The 24,938-nt window shown below is 36.7% G+C and overlaps 1 protein-coding gene across 1 annotated transcript in view; it reads right to left on the bottom strand.

Annotated features, from left to right (window-relative positions):
* MRPS9 (mitochondrial ribosomal protein S9) overlaps positions 1 to 24,218 on the bottom strand; it is a 34,071-nt gene extending 9,853 nt beyond the window's left edge. The window contains exons 1-5 of the mRNA XM_066313698.1: positions 24,129 to 24,218; positions 17,158 to 17,337; positions 8,618 to 8,680; positions 8,498 to 8,528; positions 6,197 to 6,276 (exon numbers count right to left, since the gene is read on the bottom strand). Of these exons, the coding sequence (XP_066169795.1) occupies positions 6,197 to 6,276; positions 8,498 to 8,528; positions 8,618 to 8,680; positions 17,158 to 17,337; positions 24,129 to 24,218 (444 nt within the window). The remainder of the gene's footprint in view (positions 1 to 6,196; positions 6,277 to 8,497; positions 8,529 to 8,617; positions 8,681 to 17,157; positions 17,338 to 24,128) is intronic.
* Positions 24,219 to 24,938: the final 720 nt, after the last annotated feature.

The raw sequence follows: 24,938 nt of genomic DNA, 5'->3' as shown, positions 1-24,938 counted from the left end.
AGATTTTTTATTTTAATATTTAAATTTTGCTACTTAAAATATATGTTTATGTGGTTTTACTCTTCAAACACTTAAAATACAGAGGTCAGAAAACAAGCAGAGCTCTGACAAAAAAATCATGTGTAGTTCAATATAATTGATTCTGAATTCTGCAACAGTTTTATTTTTTTTTGCCTTCTTAGATATCCTTGTAAAAAAAAACACAACTGTATACAGAAAGACAAATACACTTGTATAATGAATGCAACTCTAAAACATACTGGACAATAATTCATCAGTGCATTCACATTTTGGTTTGACTCCCTAAAAAATTATTTAATTTCATTTAGTTAGGATTTTTGTACATGTAGAAGTGTCAGATTTACTGGTGGGTCTGATATCAGTCATGACTTCTCACCCTGGCATGTCTACACGGACATAAAGTTGCACAATTACCATAGTAGGATTTTCTGTTCTTTCAACCATGCAGATGTACTTACTCTGAATTTTCAGTATTTTTAAATAGTTTCCTCAAAATTCTTAGCTATGTTATTATTTTCAAACTATGGTGTGATAGTGGTTTAGTACTTCAAGAAAAAACAAACAAACAAACAAACCCAACCAAACAAAAAACACCACAAAAAAACCCAAAAGGAGTAAATACTCAAAAAATTCACAGTAAAAATATTACACAAGAAACACGTTTTAAATAAAGTATTTTTAGGGTTTTTTTTCAGTTCAGAAAGTTATGAAGACTACTTGTTCTAAAATATAACATTTAATACTGTTAATTACATTAATCACACTTAATTACAACAGTGATGCAAATGCAAAGGTAAATAGGAGCATTTAGACAAATAATTATAAATTATATTGAAACAACAGGCCAGTTGTACTACAACCAAGTACTTCTATGCCAAATAATTTACTTTCATTTACAAGTGAAATAGAAAGCTTATAGGTCCTTTCTTATACTATACTATTATGGTATACCATACTTTTAGCAAATACTAGAGAGAAAAAAGTTTAAGAATTAGTGGGGACAAGAAGGAATGGTTTGGGTTTTTTTTATTTGTATTACTTTCAAAAAAACAGTTAAAGGAAGAAATATGAGACAGCTCTTTTGCTGTCACATATTAACTAATGAAATACTAGTTCTTAACGTAAAACTGGGATTTGTAACAGGATGCAGTGAAATTTCTAAAATAAGCTTAAAATAACCCAAAATAGAAGCCCCTTGCTTAGTTTTAAACACCTACTGTTCAAGCTGATTTTTTCACTAATACAAAATACACCTGCACATACACTAAAAATATTTGTACTTAAAATGTATGAACAAAGAACAGATTGTTATCTGAGCTACACTCAAAGCATTTAAATAGGGACAACTCATTGAAGTCTCTGACGCAGGTCACTGATGACATTTTTAATGGCATAGTGGAAAAAAACATTTTTGAAATAATTCTGCAGTTAAAAACCTTGAAGTACAAAATCCTTCCTTTTGAGAGAGCATGAGAATTCATATATTATAGCAGTAAGCCTTTCAGAAATCCCTTATTTTTCATGAGATAATTGTATCAAATAGGAACTAGGAAAAAATTTAACTTAAAAAAAATATTTATCTTCAAACACAGGCAATGTTACACAAAAGAGCAGAAATTCTATTTTTAAGTATTTCCAAACCTCACAAATATAACTGTAGTCCTCTAAGAAAACAAGACATGGTATCATTACTGTGGGCAAGATTTGTGTCACATCACTCTGGTAATCTTAACTCCACTCAGAGCTGACCATTAGGCTTCAAAAATTATTGCCTATAAATTAAAAGCACACAGTTTGGGTTAGAGAGCATGAGGTGTGCCAGCACCAAGCAATTTTTAGGTATCTGTAGTTAAGATATGGAAGCTTCTGCTTGGGACCATGGAGCGAGGGAAGAGAAGGGGAAGGAGGGCTGCATCTGTCTCTCCGCAAGCTGGAAGAGTCTTATAGATTGAATCTGATGAGCTTCATGAGTTTCTGCATTTGGAAGAAGTGAAACCAGGCACAAAGATGATATTTTGGTGTCAGATACTTAGAAGAGGTTCTGGGTTATTAGGTCTTATAAATGCGTAAGGAGGTTTTTCTCCTTACTGCTAACTTACCACTTGCCTTCCAAGGCAGAGGGTGTCACCACTCTACCTGCAAAAGCAGTCTCCTGTCTGCCTCCCCACCAACACCCATCTTCCTCCACTAAATTCTGGCATACATACTTATTTATTCATATAGTCAGCAAAAATACATAAATAGGAGCTCAACACAGCTACAACACAGTTCCTTAAAAAAGGACACAGGGAAGTAATCACAGTTGTGACCTTAAGGCAGACTGACTACAGTCAGAATTGCTTCTCAACAGCAACTCAAGTATTTCCAGGTAACGTGACGCAAGTTAAAAGAACACTTAAGAATTTTGTCATATTTGGAAACTACTGATAAACACAGGCAAATAAAATGAGATATGGGTTACCAATTTTTAGCCTCAGAAATTAATTGTCAGTTACAATGACAAAAAGCTTTAGAACAGCTGCAATAATAAAATTTTCCGGAAGACCCTCCCCAAGTAATCCCAAAGAACACCAACACTCCATAGCCCATTTAATTCTAAGAACATGCACTTTTAAGAATTAAAATTATCTCTTTAAACCGTTCTGGTTAAATTACAGCAATCATGTCTATTCAGACAAAGAACCCTTTACATGGGAGATGAAGTCAAGCAACATTGAAAAGTAGCATTTTAAAGTAATTCCAAGTGTAAGAGAAATGTTAAATGTAATTTCCTACATATTTCTGGCAATGAAAGTGGACTTATAAAATTTTGGTCTGAAGTACTAAAAAAAAAAAAATAAATTGATGCATGTATCTAATCTCTGTATAGAGATAAAGCCAACAGACTGAAAGAAGCACTCACGTGTGAAGTAAAGTATGTGGATGAGTCTTTGCAAAATCAGGAATCACACGTAATGCCCAATAATTTATCTGACAAATCTTCACTCCCCAATGGCTAAAGAAAGCTTCTGAAGAAACACTTGCTTTTTCAAAGCTGGCAGGTGAAGATTTCACTAATCACTTGAGGATTCAATAGTCCAATTCATGACTGTACACATCTGTGTGTCTTGTAAACTCAGCTATTACACAATCAAAATAGCTGATTTTACAAGATTGACTATGTACTGAAACGCTTCCATTTTTAATAGAGAGATCAAATTTCAGATCTCTACAGGGACACTTAAAATAATAAAAAAATATTTTACTCTGCATTAAAAAATAGGGAAGAAATCAGCAAATGAAATCCTAAAGGAATTTTTCCAGGGGAAAAAATTCTATTAACATTAGAGTTAAGATATGCTGCAGAGCTCATATTTTACCTTAGTTTGCACTTTACTTAGTTTCTTGTGTTTTGAGTTCAGCATACACTTTGAAGAGTTTTAAGTTTTGGAATATTTTTCAGAGTTAAAATGCTCAATTGTTAGAGCATTTACCTCAATCCACAAGCCCTGATATCTCTAAAAAACGTATAAGCATGATTACATGGAATTACTATTTTCCTGTACTCAATGGTATGAAGATTCAGTTTTGTTTTGCTCTACACATTACAAAAATAATATTATCTAAAAAACTTGTAAGTTAAATGATGATCAGAGGTACTATCAAACATTTGTGAAACAGTGTTTCATGCAATAAACATTATTTTGTGCATAAGAAGAAAAGGAAATTGTCCCCTTCCCTACAGCTAAACTTTATTCAACAAGCAGAACAAAACCAGTAACGCATGTAACAAATATCTTGTATGGTAGTTAATTTCATATAGAAAGCCAAACATGTATATTGGCAGTTACAGACAAAGATAGTTTATTTTCAGTTAACGAACAATATTATTTATTAGCACTAACTACACAATAATGCTATGCTCAGTTATATAACTAACAAGTAATACAATTCAAGTTCCACGTGAGCCCATGTAGTAATTAACGGCATACAAGTTTAGGCTAAATAATATGTTTATCCTGTTTATTAGATTTTATGTAGCAATTTAAAAGACATCCTCAAATCGGATTGATTACTTACACTAGGCTGTATTAACATACAACTCTTTTCTGGACAAATTAATTAGCTTTGAGACTTAAGAATACATTTTGTTAAATTAATTTAAGACACATTAGTTTAAGAAGTGGTTAAAACAATGTTGGGAATGTCATGCAGATTTTGGCTTTCATTTGGCCGACTTAAAAAAACCCCTGTTAAATCTCACTTAATGGATTTACATTTATAGAAGCCTATTTAACAAAAACATTCAGAAACTTGAAGAACACTCAAGTATCCTATACTAATGAAAAATGCATTTGTCAAGGCCATTTGTTCGAAGGTGGTTGCCGCACTCTCAGAAACAAAACGCGCACTATACTTTCAGAGATTTCCAAGGCAAACTTGCATACTCTAACTGCTAGGAAGAGCTAAAAATAAACTTGAGCTCCTTGTAAAATTTGTAATTTCTTCATTATGATGGAATGCAACAAAACATCTTGCCCTTGGGTTGCTCTGTTTCAGCCAAAACAAATGCAAATGGCTTGTCAGATGACAGCTGTTTGATAAGGCTCCTCTACAAGACCTGCATGCTTTACTTTCTTCCGTGAAACTTGGGATGAAAGGCAGAAGGCAGGAAGAGAATTAATGTAGCATACAGTCTAAAGGCAATGCTACAACCGTGATTAAGTAGAAAAGTTAAAAGGCACAGATTTTCCACAGCCTTGCTGCGTGCAACCCATCCGTGTAACAAGTTGACAGGCCTAGCGCGTCAGCTCCATCATCCTCTCCGACAGCTAAAACGCAGCATTGCATCCCTTTTCAGAGAAAATTTGCGTCTGCACCATGAAGCGTTGTACATTATTTCTTAGCACTGCAGGGGGCTCAAGTCCATATGGAACCTTCACAAATATTACCACAGATCAAACCAGCGGCGTTTCGAGGCAGATTTGACATACCTATTTAAATGAACAGCAGGGGTCCTCGGGCTGCCTCGGGCTGTGCAGAAGAAAACCTCTGTGGAAAGCCTATGCTGCAGCTCCATTACTCAGCAAAGACACTCTCTACATTTATCATTCATTTCATTTCTGCCAGGGCAAGAAGCTCATTTGCCCAAGGTCAACAAAAAAAGAAAAAAAAAAAAGGCAAAAAAAGTGGGGGTGTTTTTTATTCTCCCAAAGAAATAAATGTACCTGACAAGAGGGGATTTTGTCCTTTGGGTACATAGAACGCAAATAAATATCAGATCATTCTAATAAAAACACTATACTCAGTAAAGCTGTGCACTGAATTTGTGACCATAAAGTTTGTTTTTCTGACAACTGACTAACCACAGAACTAACTCCTTAAAACTTTAATGAGAAAACAAAATCTGACATGAATACTCAATTAAATATTTCTACATTATTACATTATAAGTTATTAATGCTTTTGTCTTCTATAAGCACATGTAAGAAACATGAATGTCTTTCCATAGATTCTTCTAAAGATGTAGATAATGGTCACAGATAAGAAATGTCTGTTCATAACCCATGTCAAGACTCAGGGTCTAGTGGTGTTCTATTAGATACAGCTTTTTTCATAAAGGTAAAAGATGCAGATCCTTTACTCCTGGAACCATATTAATCAGAAAAAGCCTTAAGTTTGCATGAATGGAACCATCTTACAAAAATCAATTAAGCAGTTTAAATGCAAATTTTCTTCACACTAAATGTCAGCACAAATAACATTTCCTATAGCTTTGCCCTTCACAGAGGAAAAAAAAAAAAAAAGAACTATTTTTTTATTCTACAATGAACTTTGCTAGAACTAGCCATTTTTGTTGTATGTGCATTCTCCACTACTAATCTTTTGCTACCAGCTAGATACAGTCTACAGGAAAGTGTTCAGACTATTCAAAACGAATACACAGACCAAACTCTAAAATGGACCTAAAATTAAAGGAAGAACTATTACGTAGTATTTTCTCTTAGATGTGACATAAAAATGACCATAATAATGAATACTGTGAAGCAAAAATATACATTGCATGCAGCTTCAGTGGTGATATTATGGTCTACTGTGAAAACATAACTGAAGTCAGGAGCTCCTGAGTGGCACCTCTAGAATAATATGTACTTAACTGGGAGCTGGCATTATTTATTACAGATAAAATACTTACATGCATCAATGAATAATATGACTGCTTGCCAGTATAAAAGAGGAAGTGAAATGGTCGGCCATCTTCTCCCCACTGGATTTCTAATGGAAGGCAAGATTAGACAAGAAAGCCATATACAATCACCAAAAAAAAAAAAAAAATCCCTTGTATTTAACTGCAGTTATAAACCTCTCTCATAATACTGATTATCTTTTTAAATATCAGAGAACAAAGATATTTTACTGATGTTCAAACTGTCTGGAAATCTAATATTTACACAATCTTTTTTAAAGCTAATCTCTGTCTGCAATTACAATAAAATATTTAACACTAAAGTTGTAAACAACATCTTGCATAAGGAAATCCCTTGTATACAACTCTAAAAGACTATATAAGCATTACAAATATAAGTATACATTTTAGAGTAAAAAGAAATACAAAATAAGAGACAACTGAAATCTACACTGAAAAGCAAAAGATGAAAGATTAGCAGCTCTGGAAAAAACAGTTCTAAACAAAGAAGGATTTTATTATTATAATACATCTAAGCTAAACTAAGGATGTGTATAACTGTCTTTTGTGGGCAACAACCACATTCAGAACTTGGGTGATTTTAGAACCCGTTTGTGTTATTACATTTGGGATATTTAAATACAAAGACCTATCCTAGAGTTTATGTAATTAGTTCAGCAAGAAAACAAATGTTTCATATTAATTCAGCATTTCCAGTGTGTTTTATTCATTACAAAATGTTATTTGAAGGCAAATAAATTTCAACTTCAGAGGAAAAAAAAAGGCAAACTTAGATAACAAAAATCTCTTTCAAATAAAGAAAAATTACAAAAATAAAAACCTGAGAGCTTTTTACAAACTGAACTGTAGAGAAAATATCAGCCATTTCATCCAGTGAAGTTAATTAAAGCTGTGTATAAACCAGAGGCAAAGATAACATTCCAAAAACCTATCTGATAAGCACAATATATACTGGATCAGAACATCAAGATATAGTACAGCAGGAGTTTAATGTAAAGATGCAAAACTTAGCAGAAAAGAAAGAATACAGGGGACTTTTACCCACATATACTACTATTGGGCTTTGTGATTTTCCATGTATGCAGTTGTGAAAGCATATTTTGTTGAAAAAACTGTTCTGGAAACTTTCCAAAGTATAAATTTAAGTTTTTGTACTTCAAAGTTATCAAAGACGCAATGCATAGACAAGACAAAGCTGCCTTAAGAGATACTTACTGAAAGTGTTATTTTTAGATGTAAATACAAAATACACATTTATACTAATTTGTTCTTACAGTCCTCAGGATATAGCTAGCATTTCAAAGAATTGTAGCTTAGTTCTACCATAAAACAGCCCTTGGATTTTGAAACTAGTTAATGATTAACTCTCTCTTATCCTTTCACTTTCTACTTTTTACTTCGCAATACAGGGAAGTTTAAAAATAAGGCATGATATCATTTGAAAGCTGAAATTCCAAAATTTCAGACAGTTTAGACATCTTTCCAAAGACACAAATTCCACCAAAAATTAAGTATCAATTATCCCAGCAGCAGGAAAAAGGAAGAAAAATTCTAAGATTTTAATGATAATCAGAAATGTTTCTCTGAGACTTGATAGCTCAGTGAATGTAGAATTCCACACCCATGCTACTAGTTCATACCAAATACTAGTCAAAAACAGGTTTTCACCTTATCTTTTAAATATTCTATGTAAAATAAGATTGTCGATTTTAGTGAACTGATCAACATACTGGCATATCACTGACATCTGGGGCTTTATACAGTGTCTCAGGAGCAAGACTAAAGACAGTATGGACAGAGTTAGGACTTTAAGGTCAAACAACAGACTAGGAGAGGTTCCACTCTGCCTATTATTTCAAAAAATTCAAAACTGCAATTTCTAATCTTTTAGAGCACCTAAGTTACAAAAGAAAACTTTTGGTTTAAAACAGTATTAATGAATATTTTATGGAGGTGACAGACTGCTCTGACAAAAAGCTACTGAATTTAACAAAAGGTTTTCCCACGACTTCAAGAGATTCTATGCAACATTCTATTTATTGCTTATTTTTAAACAATGAAGAACATTTATCATAGTCAGTTAACACAGTTTCTGAGAAGATTAGTGGTACTCTGGAATGGACATAATTTTTATCCTAAAACACAGAGTATCAGAATAGACTTTTACTGCTTATGTCTTAGCAGTCATTAGGAACAGGGAAAAAAGCCAATCCATAAAAATAAGAAATCGTTCATATGCAACAACTCTAATACTTAGAAATAATAAAATAAGTATCTAAGAACACTTACTTCTCTGCTCTGGAAAAACTTCACTTGGATGCTGTAAATAAAAAAAAATATCAGCAAAAGGAAAAAAATTACTTAAAGTATCATGCTACAGTTATTCAGAAATGTAACAAGAAATCCTACCTTCATCAGAGGTCTGGCTTGTTTGTCAAATAAGCCAGAAGGAAAGAGATAGGCAATAGCTCTCTGAAAACAAGAAGAAAGAGCTTGTATGTGACTTTTTTCCCCACAAAAGCATCATCAAAACATTTCTTATGTACTTTCTTTTGCAAAAAATAGCATAACTTTTGTACAGTAGGCAACCAAATCAGTAAGAAAATATGACACATATGAGATGTGCTGAAAAGAAAAGCAGGCATTTTCTGCTGGAATCCTCAGAAGAAAAACGTTATTCTGAAGGCTGTACTCTACTGCATCAGAATGAGTGAACTTTCTTCTGCCAAATTTAGGTATTATAGAATGCATTTATCATAACTTACCAGAAGTATTCCAGCGCAAAGACCACCTTTATAAACAGCGATTTTCCAGTAGAACTTCAAGTGCTGTGACTTCCAGAGAAAATCACAACACTTACCTATTTAGCTTTCTAGAAAGTATCAGTGCTTGCTAACGGTGCCTACTGACAGACCAAGCATGTGATTTTATTTGAGGCAACAGGATAAAGCCAAATTTTAAACATTTGGAATACTTCCTTCTACAATTTCCAGACAGTTTCTTCAAGGCTACAAAGCTATGTTTGTTGTAGCAGTAATAGCAATTGTACATAGCCTAAATAAGCATATCATTGATCACTGCATTTGGAAACAAAGATTTGAATCATCCAAATCTTTGCTGAACTTGAATTAACTGCCCAGAGAAGAAAGACTCAAGTGACATCTTTTTTTTCCTTAGATATCTGAAGGTTTGCTAAAACACTTCAGAAAAATATGACATTCATTACACACATTGTTTACTGTTTTTACTAAATACAAGGTACATACTTTTACTGAATCAATATTTACCAGTATTTATGTGATATATAAAACGTGCTTAATTTCTCTATAACAAATGAAGTCAGTGTGACAATATTCCAAGTCATTCTGGCCAAAATGTAAAGCAAAGTGCCTTACAAAGTTAAGCCCTATGGCACACATTTCTGTTCAACAGCATCTTACTCTTCTTCTTCAGTGTAACTAAACAAAAATTTAATAATATAAAAACATGCATTTGTCAGAGCTGTTTATTTTCATTTGTTTTTAAAAACAAACTAGAAAAAGCTAGCCACCAAAAGCTCCCAGATGTAGGAGTCTGGCAAGTGCAGCCGACTTCAGACAGTGGGTAGTAGAGCTTCAGCCAAAAATATTGTGCTTGTACAGTAAAATGGACCAACCAAATAAACCCTTCTGGCAGTGGTCTCATTTGTATTTCCATTAGACAGTAGAGAGAAGTAGAATTAACAATAAAATGTGAGTTTAAAATCTTCTCTCGAGAAGAATGGTTCTTTGTTAGTTAGGCTACCTTAGGGCTATTACTTGCTGATAATTTTTTCCATAGACTTACAGTGGTTTGTCAGTGCTGGAAACAGATTTAATATGCATGGAGTGTAAAAAGACCTAACCCATTACTTTCATTAATCCCCTACCGGCATTCTGAACAGAAATTTTCAGAATTCTGAAGCAAACAAAAGGCTTAACTTGATTTTATAAAATGCTAATTTTGTTTCTCTTAGTGACTACTGTATTCCCATTTGTTAGTCAATGGGCATTTTATGGATACACACTGTAGGTGAACACCTATTTATGAACAAATGGGGATTAATTATGATGACAAGAGAGAAATCTACTGTGAGCCAAACGATGTTAAACCAACACCTTATATAATATATTAAAAGGAATTATTTCAGGATCTTGAGATTGACTGTGTGTGTACTTAAGACATAATCTTTATACAAGCATTTCCACAATCTCAGCCAAAACAGTTACTGTAACTATGACACCTTAATAAATGCCAAATATAACAATTTAACACTTACCATGAAAAAAGTAGCTGCCATCTGAGACCTTCTACCTCTTGGAAAGTTAATTCTACTGCTAAGCGTATACTCATGTCTTTCAAACTGCAGCATGAACACATCCTGTATTAAGAAATCCTAACACCTACTCTCAGATCTCCACACAACAACTAACCAAAGAAGAATGGCTCATTTTATAAGCTTATTTTTTTTTTGTTGTTACAAGATGGAAAAAAGTCTTCCTGACTTCTCTCTTTTTATGGAAAGGTAATCAAGGATGAATTATCCTGGAATGCAATAGATTCCAGTTCAGCTTTATTCAGAAGTTTCTTCTTAATTTTACACAGCTAGGTCCTCAGGCTGTACTTTACCAACCACACAGAAAGTCAGGCTCCCTCTTGGGAACTTCATCTACAGAAGCTGATTTTGTCTATGCAAATGTTTCATTTTTGCAGAAATCCTTTAAAAAGCCCTGTACTAGCAGTATAAAAAGGTGGTGGATCAATCTGAGGAATTACATCAGAATTAGTCTCTCCAAACCGCAGCTGAAGCACATAACCATGAAATTATTTTCCTGAAATCTTTTTAAAAATGTCTTCAGATATGGAACATAGGTTTCTTTCAGGAATCTCCAGGTCTCAAACTAAAATTCCACAGAGATTTAACTGCACGTGTTGCATTTTTCTGAACAGAAAAAGCTTTAAAACTTTAAAATCAAGATGTAAACATTTATAATCAAAATGTAAACATTAGCAGTAAAGTTCCCAAGAAACCTTCAACTGCAGTTTCCCATTCCAGAAGTGGTTTTTCACCTCAAGGGTCCTGGCCATACCCTTTTTTTAGTGCTTGTTTGGACTTGAACTCCAGATTAAAGAAACTTCTTGTGCTGAATATGAAGAACTACTTTCTCAACGTCATCATGTCAACTGTAGAAGATACATTCCCCTCACTCTAGACTCCACAGATTCTGGGGCTGCTATTTCACATTCCATTTGCTAAATCACACTGTTACCACCGCCTTTGGAAATAAACCACAACTTTCTAAAAATTAAACATCCATAATTATTTTCAGCAGAATAACAATTAAAATTCCTGGTACCTAATAACACAACAGTGTTTCCAAAAATAATTACTAAAATTACTTGAAAAAGGTGGAATGGGTACAGTCTGCTTCTGCTATGAGTTACTAAAAAAATTTAGTTATGCCTTTTAAGAATTTGAAAATCTTTGTTTTTGAATTTCACTGCTGATCCACACAGAGAAGAGGGAAATACCCAGCAGTCACACCTTTAAAAACAGCAGATCATAATGAACATGCTAGTAACAAGATAGTTTACATCTGACATTTCCCAAACTGCATAGCTGATAAACTTTACTTTCCTGTACCACACTGAAAGAAATCCTGTTATATCATTTGTTGAGGGACCACAAGAGTCAATACACTGCCTACAGGACCAAAATGTCTTTCACTTGCAGCTTTAAGTTTGAATTCAAGCCAGTTGGAATAACGAGTACAACCCTGAATCCCCTATTAAGAAAAAAACCCAAAAAAACCAGAGAAACCCCAAAAAACCTGCAGTCCTTCAAACACGCAAATCAATTAGTTAAATAATCTGTCCAGCACTGCATGTGTATGTTGTGTAAATTCAGTGTACTTGCCACACCCTCACCTTTCCTCTTCCCTGTGGATGTTGCACATCCTGACATCTGATCCTCCTTCCCCTTTCTACCGCCTCTCTACAAGCCAAGCAGTTTTGTTTGCTCACTTTCTCATGCATCAGAGACTAACTCTGAATCAAGTTTAAGTTCAGATGGGTCAGTAGGAGTTACTTTTTCTTTTACTCTTTTTTCCCCAATGTCTTGAGAAACTAAGAATTCAATACTTCAATTCAAATAGAGTTCATTGAGTCATATTAGGATAGGACACTTCTGCAGTTCAGTTCTTCAACTGATCTTGCCCTTTTTTATTGAAGCTCAAACACAAAACATTTCACTAATTCCCATTGCTCAAAACATGTGCAAAGATAGTTAGCTAAGTAACATGCAGTGAGGAAATGTATTTTAGGGAAAAGGAAAGAAAAAAATTAAAAACCCAAACAAAAACCACCTCTACTCTGGGGCTCCTTTGCAGCAGCAGCCTTTTTGGCAGCAGGCTCAAGAATCCAGCTCATTCCTTTTCAAATATACACGAAATTTTAATCATCAAAACACTGAAGTGAGAAGTGACACTTTATGCCATTTTAATGAAACACCTGAGCAAAAGCTGTTTCAGCTTCCATTCCTCAACTTGATCACACGAGAGCCACTTCCCTTCTTTAACTGTGCCTCTTGAATCACATCATTTAGTCACTGTACTTCATCACCTCTCAGACCGAGATGTTTTCTGGAACAGCTGTTTTCCTTCTAACCACACTAGCAGTATTCTTTAACAGCTTGCAGCACCCAAAATCCAGCATATCTGGGGTAAACCCAGTAATGAATGAAACGAAAATGGGACACAAAATGTTAACTCTGAAATATTTCTTTTTTATTTAACAAGACAGAAAAGGTTAAGAACAAAACAAACCACAACCGCTCCCCCCGAAAGTGACACAACTAAGTTTATACCGCAAAACAAACTCCTCTGCAAACTCCTCCGCTAAAAATTAACTACTAAAATTTATTGAAACCACCCCCATCACTGTTCATCTAAAGCTGAGTTCTAGCTTGTACAGAAAGACGTTTCAAGTCCAAAGTGACATACCATTTTAACCCTATCACTTGAAAAAACCCAACAAAACAAGCAAAACAATCCATTGTCATTATATCAAAACCCCACCCTCTTTTAATATTACATTATTTTTATGCTCTGTAATCACTTTCAAAATGAAAATTAATGTCTTGTCATGAGCTTGCAGAACAAAAAACCCTCCAAAAATCTGTTGAAAGAAACAGTCTTTATTTCTATCTTCATTTCATTTTTTAAAAACATGGAACAGTATTAGAAAGAATAAAAAAAAATAGCAGTTATCAGCCTGGACTGATGCAGAAGCAAAAAAAAAAAAAAAAAAAAAAACACCAAAAAAAAACTGATGCAGATTTTGCTTCTACTGGGAAAAAAACTAAAAATAATTGAAAAAAACATTTTAGCTTCAATTATTAAATAAATCCAAAATCCATTATTTCTTGAAAGAACAATGCAGGACAAGACACTCTTCTTGCAGACAACACATTTGCAGAAATACATTTTGTTCTGAATAACATTTCTGACATTTCACATTTGCCAATATTCACTCATTTCTAATACTCTGTATTGCTAAAATCTGAACATTATTTGGAAATGAGATGTGCTGAGTCACCTTTAAAAGCAACTGAATACAAGCAATTTTTCATGAAAGAAGCCTTAATTATTTGAAAGAAACCTTATGAAGAATTAAGTTTTTTAACATTTAACATTTTCACCATTAACTACCTTACTGGTACTTTTCCAGCAGTATAAATGCTAGTAGAGGAAAATATGTATTTTATGTTCAAATTATTCCATCTGCTTGACAACAATCTATTAGGTCAGAAGACAGACAATAAGCAAAAATGAATGCAGATCTTTAGCTTTTGAGTTTTACTAACTCTTACGGGGAAAGAGTACTGCTTTATGATGAGCTTGTATCAGAGGGAGCATTTAGTGACTGCATAAAAATGAATAATAAAAATACTGGCATATAAATAGGTCATGAAGCTTAAGACACGCTTCTTGTATTAATCTTACTTAGATTTCTGGGCTTTAAAGTGGAATATCACAGAACTGACAGTGGAAAATGACTGTGGGCTGTTTACTACAACAGTAAGTTAAAAGTTGAATCACAAAATAAAAAGGATTACAGACTCAAACGGGGAAAAGCACTAGGTCAGGACTGCAATCTCTATTAATTAGGTATCCCAGCTGGGCAGTGGGTATGCAGCTGTTAACTTGATCAATGACTTACCTAAATGTCATCTCTACTGATTCGCTTATAAATTACCAGCAAGTGAGACTAATGTACAGGTGCTAATTTATTTAAACTGTTCTCTGCAGTTCTACATAGCTTTATAAACTGCATCTGGCACCTAATGTTAGCTGTCAGTTGTACTTAGACATGCCTGTCCTAACGACTCTGTTCATTAGAAATGAGCACAAATTATGAAATATTGTGAAAAATGATACATCAAATGGAATGGGCAAAGCAAATCAATTAGAAAAACTTCATAGCATATATTCACACATAGGAGAATAAAACATCCTAGCTTCTGAGTGAGGTCTATAATACCAATTAAAAAGCAATTGGTAGACTTGTGCAGAGTTATATATCAATTTGCTGGGTTTTTTTTTCTTCTCCAGAAATACTGTTGTAATGCACAGCTTAACTTTTCATTCCTAAATAAAAGCATCAGTAACAGGCAATTCTGCTTCCACAACATCTGAGGATTAGCAAGTAAGTCAACTTATTTTCCTGTTTTAAAACTTCCCAAGGTTTAGCTTTTATTAAACTCTAGCTAAAACTCCAGTGAAGGACAGAATCCTAGGATGTCTACTTTTGAAATACACTGCAAAGACTGATTAACAGCAGAAGACATAGAGGTATATAAGTACTCATCAGAAAGAATTATTGCCGTTCAAAATGTAAAGCTTGGTAATTCTCCTGCCAGTGCTTAAGGAGCTTTTATATTTTTATAACAGAAATTTAATTATGCATAGCAGACACTATTACACACTCTAATTATTTCCCAACACCTAATGGAATATGAAGAAATCAAACCGCAGATACTTGGTATCACCAAACAAAACACTACTCTTTTGGCTCCACTTCTCCATCATTTCAGAAACAGTTTGCAAAGCATTCACCTGCACTGCATTTGTAAAAGCTAATTTCCAGAATGAATCTGCTTTTACTAATGATGGAGCTTAGTTAATGTTGTGCAAATGATCGTAGTGCTGTGGATTTATAAAGAAGAAACCACTACACAGATACGCTCATTTTGCATTTCTTGCAGTCTTGCTTTATAGAAGCCTCTTCCTAGACCCTGTCAAGGCAGGAAGAAAGAAGACTACAGATTAATGCATTCTCCTACCATTAACCTTTCAGGCAAACTGAACTATCAGCATCATCATTGTACTGTATTAACATGGAAGGCATCCCAGCAGTAGATTGGTCCATGTTCAGTTTACAAGAAAGTAACTAAAAAAAATAAAGATCATTAAAGGCAAGAAAAAAAAACCAAAAAAACTAAAAATACATGGAAAGGAACTCTTATAGTTTGCAGAGAAATAAAATAGCCAGTGTAAAGAAATAGCCTGACCTCAGTGAATACTTTTACTGTCGACCTTACCCACTGAGACTGGAGGGGTCCCTGCACTGGCACTTGATGGTAGAAGAGCAGAGTGATCCCTACACCTCTGCATGGAAGCAGATGCAGTATCAGTGCATAGCTTTGCCCTCACAAAGCTTGATTTCCTGCAGATTTGTGACCTGAACTCAAGCTGCCTTTATGGATTTTCTGATACCTGATAAAACTCAAGTCTAATTTCAGCCTCTTTCTCAACAGGCCATTACTCTGGATCGCTTTACCTTGCTGCCTATTTTTAGAACTTAGTTTTAAAGTCCATCAAACATGTTTGAAATGAGCCTATATCACAACCTACAGACTATTTCCTGGCATAAGCACACTGCCAAGACCTCTCAAATGGACACAGCCATGCAGATTGAATTTTGCCACTGGGAAAGGCAACAAACAAATCTCCTCTCCCTGAAAAAGACGAAACCATGGACACCTCTTGCTTTGTGCTTACCACATCACTACCTCTGTCCTAAGGGCCCTGTTGCCACACTGGGCTGCCTTGGCTACAGCAGTAGTGTTGCTGCTGTGCAAAGAAAACTTCAGCCATGAGACTTCACGCAGTTTCATCTCCAAAGAGTGAATGTCAGCAAATGACATTTCTCCTTCCTACCTCTGATGTATGATAAAACAAGACAGATATGACAGAAGTGAAGGCCAGGTGAGAGTAAAAAAAAAAGAAAAAAATTGAAAAATCCATGCAACAAAACATTTTTCTGAGTGAAAGGGAGCTTATCTTTACATGAGGCTAAACGACAGAGAGAAAGAGGAGGCCACCCATCTGCCAGTCATGAGAGGGAATGACAATAAAACAGGATGTTTGTAGATACTGATATGAGTTTAAATTCACATCTACATTAAAATCCTCAAGCTAAACCAGTGCATTGGTTATAAAATATCCCATAAATTTTAATATTTGTTACCAGCAACCCCGTGGTTCTTACGACACAAGAAAATCCTAAACATACACAGCTGGTTAAATTGTGAGTAAATGTCTTGAAATGCTACATAAACCTTTACAGTGCCTCTTATAACCTCAGATCAAGGGAATTATCCATTAGCACTTTTAAAAAGAACCTACTGTGCTTTAACAAGGTATAGTATACAGCTCTATACTGGGATGTCTGACCTCACATGGTAGCAGAAGTAGAATGTCTATTCACAGTCACAGTTGCAATGTTTGCAATGTATAGTAGCATTCTTGCTTATTCTGACAGTTTGATTAAAATTCACAGAGAGCTGAGGGGCTCATGCTGAAATAAAGTGCTTTCAATATCTAAAACTCTACAGTAAATTACTTCTCCAACAGAGCAACTGTACTTACATCAATATCCTCTTGGGTAAAAGTTTCTGGATCTTCTCCCATCATGTTGGCTAAATGTCTCTTTCCTAGGTTGAACTCTTCAATCTGTTTTTTAATAAATGCCTCTGTGTACTTTTCAGGTCCTGGGGCCCCTGTATTTTTTCTCAGCACTGCTGTAGTGGTACTGACCAGCCTTAATGTCTAGCAGAAAAAAAAAAAAAAAGGAGAAAAGAAAAAAAATAGAAAAAACTGAGAGATTTATTTTACATTTCTGGCATAGTGAGCTCTAAATAAAATGAATACATGAATACTATAGCAAGCTATTCATACCTATAACAAGATTCAACACATCACAGGAATAAGTTAGGAAAAGCATTATTATTCATTAAATCATTTTCTTCCAATGGTTTAATGTCCATGAACAGAAAAACACATTCTAAGACCTTCACATTTTCACACATTACAATTAATTTAGAAGATTTCTTTGATGGAAATAAACATCCTAAGCCAGGAACATCCACCTAAAGCAAGGAACAGCACTGATCAAGACATCCTACCATAAATCAAAATCCATCAGCAAATAAGCAGGTTTTCCCTTCACCTAAAGGCATCCCACAATAAAGTATGCTAAAAATATGCAGGGCAGCTCCCTAGAGGCTTTTCAGAACCCAGTGACCAAGTACTGCTAGAAGTTCTGGAAAGGCCAAGGCTTGCTCCTTCCTTTTGTTTGTTGTGCCAGAATGGTTCTTAAGCAACTTCACTGTCTCAAGCAGACCAATCAGAAAACTAGTAGGGTAGTATTGCAGCAGCCAATAATACAGAGCACTGTAACAGCTCCAGTCATAACTGAGAGGGCAGATACCTTCTGATCTTTGCAGCACACGTTTGGTCTTACTTCTATCAAGACAATAGGATGTCAAGATGAGTAATTTCACTGATGCTCTCTGCCAGACAAACAGGAGCTTCACTTACAGAGCTGTAATGTCTCCATTCTGGCCTAGTGTCAATATTATGCACTATTTTGGCTCTCCAACATTTGTATTAAAGTTCGCTGCAGCTTAATTACTGTAAGAACTGAATGAGAACTGATTATTTGTGTGGTCTTCTGTGATTGGGGGGAGGGAGGGAATCACAAGAAAGAAAGTAATGTGAGACAGAAAAGCAAAGACAGAAAAAGAACCACTTCTGATTCAGAAAAATGCCAAGTTTTGTTCATTACATAGTACCCTGAAAGACTTCACCCCCATCCCTTCAACATGCCACGGCTAGGCTTCGTGCAGAGACAGTGCAGCCTCACAAGGCAGAGAGTGCCCATCTCACAGTTCAGCCCACCAGCATTCTTTCCTCCACTCCTTTACTTGCCCTGTACCAGCTCTGGCACAGGACTCTTCTGCAAGCCAACTCAGCTGCCTACATGTGGCAGAACACTAACTTCTGCTTCATCCCAACAAGCATGTAATCCCCAGCCAAGCCGGTAAGTCTGAGCAGTTCAGAGATCACTTTGAGAATTGCCAAAGCTGCAACAAGAAGGTGGCTGAAACATTCAATTGGGAGAAAGAAAGTAGAGGAGAGTCTTTCCTTTACCTTCATTTCCTTGAGCAAATTATTAAATTGCCCCTGATACTCTGGGAGCTGCAGCCTCAGTCTACTTTCAGCAAAATATTAAAATCCAAATACATGCAGCAATGTGAACTAGCTAGGGTTCTGATTACAAGGAACAGAACAAGTCATATTCAAAATTATCCAATGTTCTTTAAGTCATGAGAATTGTCTTCTTTAGAGCACAATTTAGACATGCTGAGCATTTTGACGGATTTCACCCTTCTGAGCTCAGCTAATATAAATAAAATAAAACACTTGCAACCTTCGTGTAACTAACACAACAGTAATCTCAAAACCCAGTTATAACCAAAACAATACAAACACATGCCTCATCAAAACAAGATTATATAAATGTATTTGCAAGGCAAACAGAAAAGCAGATCAAATTCATACCTTCTGTTAGCAAAGTCAGTTAGCTTACAAGAACTTCTGTGACAAGAAGCTCTTGGTGTTCTGCATTACATGGTCACATCCCACTTTAACAGGAAATGAAACACAGATTTTCTTGGTACTTTCACAGAGCCCAGCTGGTATTTTGGACATCTGGCAGTTCAGGATGGACTGATCCAACTCATCTAATTTGCTGCACATACATAAAGCTGTGCACGACCAATTTACACATCCATGCCTGTGTCAGTGCTCAATATACAAAACCTAACAACGCTACTTGAAATTTCAACTTGAAATGAAGACTACAATATGCTGCCTTAAACCTGTATACAGCCCATGCCTGGGCTGCAAGATGGGTCCTGTGAATTCAATCAGGTTTGACATAGAAGGTAAAGTAATCTTTTACCTGACAGACAAAGATTTGCCCCTCAGGATATGAACCTCAGGAGAGTTAACATCTACCTCTGCTAGAAAAGATTTTAAAACAGGTCTATGGTGGAATTTGGTGCTGAAGAGCCTATTACCGCTTCATTTTCTCTGCAGTTCATATATATATTGCATGCAGCTCTAATCCTGGTTTGTCTCTTCCTTTTTCTTTTCTTTTTAATATTCATGTTTCCTGTGAGGAAACATTGACATACACAGAATTAAAAGAAAAATAATCAAAATTTTAAATCTACACATTTTCCAAAGGCAAGGCTCTGGTGGTATCCTTATAAAGCAGTGAGGAAAGCAAAGGTATCTCCATGTATTCTCTATTCTTCTCTCCTAGTAACTCCTCAGGAAAGAATTCAATTCATCTTCTGTCTAACTTGTCTTAATAGTAACTAATTATTTGTAATTCTTGTTAATGAACATACGATTCCTTATTACTTGGCCCAAAATAGCTTTCTCTCTGGTATGCTTTAAACAGAATACTTTAAAAAAGATTGCTTTCATCTTATTCCTGTCAATTTCTATTGTAATTTTCTCATTTTTGTCCTTCTTCCCTCAAGCTATTCATATTCTTCCCTAGTTTCAATTCGTCACTAATCAAAAGTCCCTGGACACACAAACTGTTCATAATTAGAAAACAGCCTCTTATGTAAATTAATATCTATTGTATTGGGTACCTCTTCTGGGATAAGAGCATTATTTCATGGGTGGCACAGGCAGAAACTGCAAAGCACAGCTAAATGCTTCTGGCATTTCATTCAAACAAGAAAGCAGGCTCCTCTACTTTGTAGAAGAAACCACAGAGGTTTGCATTCACTTCTCACACATTTCATAAAGCATTACTGAAGACAGCAGCCTCACCATTTTTTAAATAACAGTAATGCTTATTAACAATGCTCATGAAATAATATGCTCTTGCACCAGAACATGGGAGAAAGGAAAGCCTTTACTTCTGGACACAACTCATTGTGATTAACCCTTCCTTCCCAATTTCTTTCTAAGCAACCTAGAATTAAAACTGTTTGGCAAATCCTGATTTTACAGGGAGACCACGAACTTACAGAAAATCAGCTTACGTTAAATTTGCCTTAGGAAAAAAATTAGCATTTTCAGACAATTTCAACTTCTTTGGCCTATTTTTTTCCAAGAAGAGAAGTAACTAGGACTACCTGTTTCCTCATCCTGTTCATTTTGCTCCATTGAAGTTACATGGATATAAACCAAACCAACTAATAGAGAAGTCAAGTTTCCTGTACTTTTCGAGTGAGAGGAAAGGTGGACTGGAGTCAAGAGATTTAAACTGAAACCCCAAAATTGTTCATTTTACAACAAGACACAGTTACAGAGGCAGAAGATGGCATCAAATGACATGGCATACATACTGTTGCACCATTACCATGATTCTTCCATGCTCTAAGCTGGCAGTCTTCAACCACATCCTTTTCAAAAACCACGCAGTGCACAAATAAATTTGTACCAAGAAGTTATCTCTGGGATAGGACTTCACTAAGAGATGTGGAACTGGAGCTGTATAAATACATCAGTATGCAGGACTAAAGCTGCCCAGTGTCCAACACTCCAGCTACTGACACAGCCGCTGCTACTGAACCCAGCAGACACGCAAGACAGTCCTCTGTTTACTTGTTGCACAAGAAAAAAACAACATTTTTTACACAACAATTGTACAGAATATAAATGCTCAGAACCATCCCAATTTCTAACGAATTGCTTTTTCCTCAATAAGTGAGTTTTGGATTTCTAGAGTGCTGTTTCACCAAAATGTGTTTTAATTGAATTATTTAAAACAACATTTGATATAATCTTAGATTTCAGTTGGCCTACAAACTAATTATGTGAACCACTATCAGATTTATATCTCAGAAGCATTTGCAAAACACATCGGAGAGCATCACAAGATGTCAGCAAATATGCATAAGTGATTTGATGTTATTTTTTTTAATACCTGATTTCACAAAGTATATCATTAGAAGAAACTTTTTTTCTTTTTTTTTTAGCTAAGTCCCTTGGCAGGAACCATAGAACTGCATCTCACCTGATCAGAAAACCTACTTTCTGTGCATGTTTTACTAAATCTACATATTAAGTTTTGCTGTACACTGGGGAAGTAAGAAATAGCTCTAAAGGTATTGATGCATGGCAAAAGTCAGATGCGTATAACAGGGAACAGAATTCAGATCTGGTTGTTTTTAGGCTCAAGTTTTCAGGTACTAAAAGGCTTTTGGATTGTATCTTAGTTAACAACTGCAAAAAAGGCTTCTCTTACATTTCAAGTAAGTAGTTCTGAAAGTCTGTCATCCAAGTATTATCACCTCTTTCTGATATTGGTACATATAATATCCATAATAATTTAGATAAAGTACTCAACCCAATCAAATTAAATAGGAACTCTGAACTCTTCTGCTGAGCATAGCTATTCAATCACATCAGAGTGAATGATAGATAGCCACTAAGCTAGATAATTTTTTCTTTATAAATAGCACTACATCTCTGCCATTTGCTTATTGGAAGAATAGGAAACTACACCAGTTGCTCAGTCAATGCTAAGGGAACTCGAATTACAAAGTTCCTCTTCCATTTTGCCTGTCAATGCAAGAAACTTTAAAGTTAAGAAATTAAACATTTTCTCCCACTAAGACAGACAAGAAGTTATAAAGTAAAAAGCTGCAAGGGATTTTTCGGGCAAGCATCATAAAAAAAGTTCCAACAGTCAGGACAGGGAAGTGTTTAATGTAAGAAATTGTTACAGCAAGTCAGAACATGGATACATCAACTTATACCCTGCTCTCAAACACTGCCTGTATCAGAGTCACAAGGACAGGACGAATAGGTAGTTATAATTTTCCCAGGACACGTGCCTGGTTTCCAGCAATCTGCAGTTCAGGCATGTCAGTATCTTGTTTTTAATGGTACTCAGTGGAATTTTCTTCCAAGTTTCTCAACTTGGGTTTTTTTTTTTTTTATTCATGTAAATCCTTACCATCCTGAACATTCTCACCAAACAGTTCCACAAGTTAAATACACTTAATGGAAAGAAGAGTCTCTAAGGTTTCTGGGCCCAGCCTCCCATTAGTTCTCTTCATATTCTTTGGTTCACAGACAGTTAGAGAATTTGTGTATAGCCACAGGCTTAGGTACTCATCTGGGGTGAGAAGAATAGATAAATGATCCCTCAAGGCCCCTTCCAGTCCTGCCTTCCTCTGTGACTCCTCCTTTAAGAACATTCTCTCGTTTACAATACAGATCATTTACAGCTAAAACTCAAGGATGTGCCTTGCCAAGAAAACCAAGTTACTGTCATAATCATACTTTTGACACAAGATAACCAAAGCAACACAAACTATTCCAACTGAGAGTGAAATCAAGTATTAGAATATTTTCAACTTTATTCTCTTTGTCATTCCTTGCACACCTTAAAGGCATGTATTCCTGACTGCTGCATAAAGAACTATTCACATGGGTACCAGGTCTTTGTCTCTAATGGGTAAAGTTAATCTAGATGTAACCAATATAAATAGCTCAAATTGCTCCTTCCGGTATTACATTTCATTTCCTTACTGCATCTTTCTTCTGTTACCCCATGGATTGGTTCAGTTCAGTCACCAACAGTTCTTCAGCCCATATTATCCTAAATTACTTTGTAATTTGAAAGTGTTACCAGCAGGCCTTTTTATCCACTTGCTGGGCACTGATTAAATATATATACAGGTGTATCAAATACCACAGCACAAACAATACTGACAGGAGCTAAGCTTTTTAATTAAATGGCAATCAGCTGAACACACCTACTCCAAAACGATTCTGTTTGATCAGAAGTTACCTTACTTGTGGAGCACATTTCTCTCCCCACTGCAGATATTCAGAGACTTGCCCTGTGCAACCTGGTCTAGTGGGACGTGCCCCTGCCCATGGCAGGGGGTTGGAACTAGATGGTCCTTAAGGCCCTTTCCGACCCAAATCTTTCTGTGACTCTATGATTCGTGACCTACCCACCTGCTGACTGAACACCATTCACAGAATTCACAGCACTGTCGGGGTTGGAAGAGACCTCTGGAGATCATCCAGTCCAACCCCCTGCCAAGGCAAGATCACCTACAGCAGGTAACACAGGAATGCTTCCCGGTGGGTTTGGAATGTCCCCAGGAAGGGAAAATACAGTCCCTGACAGGATCAACGTAAAGAAATTCTTCATGTTGAGGTGGAACGTCTTGCGTTTTAGCTCATCATTGAAAATTATCTACCTAAAACCAGCCATCTTTTGCGCCGGGCTTTGCTCTATATACCGCTCTGTTAATTCTAGGCTCAACCAAGCTGCTTCTGCTTCACATCAAGTTAAACAAACGCGGCTCACGGAAAGGAGGACTTCAACGCGGCGCCAGCCCTGGACACTTCCCAAGCAGGGCTGCCTCAGCCCCGCCGGCCCAGGAGCAGGGGCAGCACCACACCGGGGCCTCCCAGGCCATGTCCCTCTTGGGGACACCATTCCCGGCGGGGACATTCCCGGCGGGACGCGAACCGCGGCCCCTCACCGCCCGCCCGCCTCTCACCTGCGCGCGCGGCCCCGCGCCCCAGCGGCGGCACAGCCACAGCACGCGCCCCACGGCCGCCGCCATGACCGCGGCGCTCCGCCCTCCCATTGGCGGGCGGGCCCGGGGGCGGGGCCTGGCTGCGCCTGCGCGCTGCTCCACCGCCGGAGCCTGCGGCCGGGGCTCGGGGCCCCGCCGGTTCTCGCTCAGCGGTGGCTCGGTTTTCCTGAAATGCAGCCCCGTCGGGAGGGTGGTGGGTTATACCTGGAGTTACATTCACTGTGGCCACCAGGTCAGCAGGAGAGCCCCGGCGCGGCCTCCTGTTTCGGAAGGACAGCGCTGAAAGCAGGACTCCTCTCTGAGTACGCAGCGCTGGGACTTGCAGCGTGTCTGGGGCGACAGCACTGCTCTGGAGATTTGTAGCAAAAACCAGATTTCACCTTAGCACTGGTTTGTTTGGATTTTTCCCATGGGAAAAAAAATAAATCAAGGAATCGCAGAATTGATGAGGTTGGAAAAGACCACTGAGATCGTCGAGTCCAACCTGTGGCAATCACCGGCAGGTCAGCCAGACCATGGCCCTGAGTGCCACGTCCAGTCTGTCCTTAAGCACCTCCAGGGACGGTGACTCCAACACCACCTTGGGCAGCCCATTCCAATGTCTTATCGCCCTTTTAGTGAAGAAATTCTTCCTAATGTCTAATCTAAACCTCCCCTGGTGCAGCTTTAGTTCATGTCCTCTTGTCCAGTGTCTGGTTGCCTGTCAGAAGAGACTGACCCCCACTGGCTGCAGCCTCTTTTCAGGTGGTTGTGAGCAACCTCTTTTCCAGG

The sequence above is a fragment of the Sylvia atricapilla genome, chromosome 2 (assembly GCF_009819655.1).
Source record: "Sylvia atricapilla isolate bSylAtr1 chromosome 2, bSylAtr1.pri, whole genome shotgun sequence".
In the NCBI taxonomy this organism is placed as follows: domain Eukaryota; kingdom Metazoa; phylum Chordata; class Aves; order Passeriformes; family Sylviidae; genus Sylvia; species Sylvia atricapilla.
This window is presented reverse-complemented; position numbering and strand designations above follow the sequence as displayed.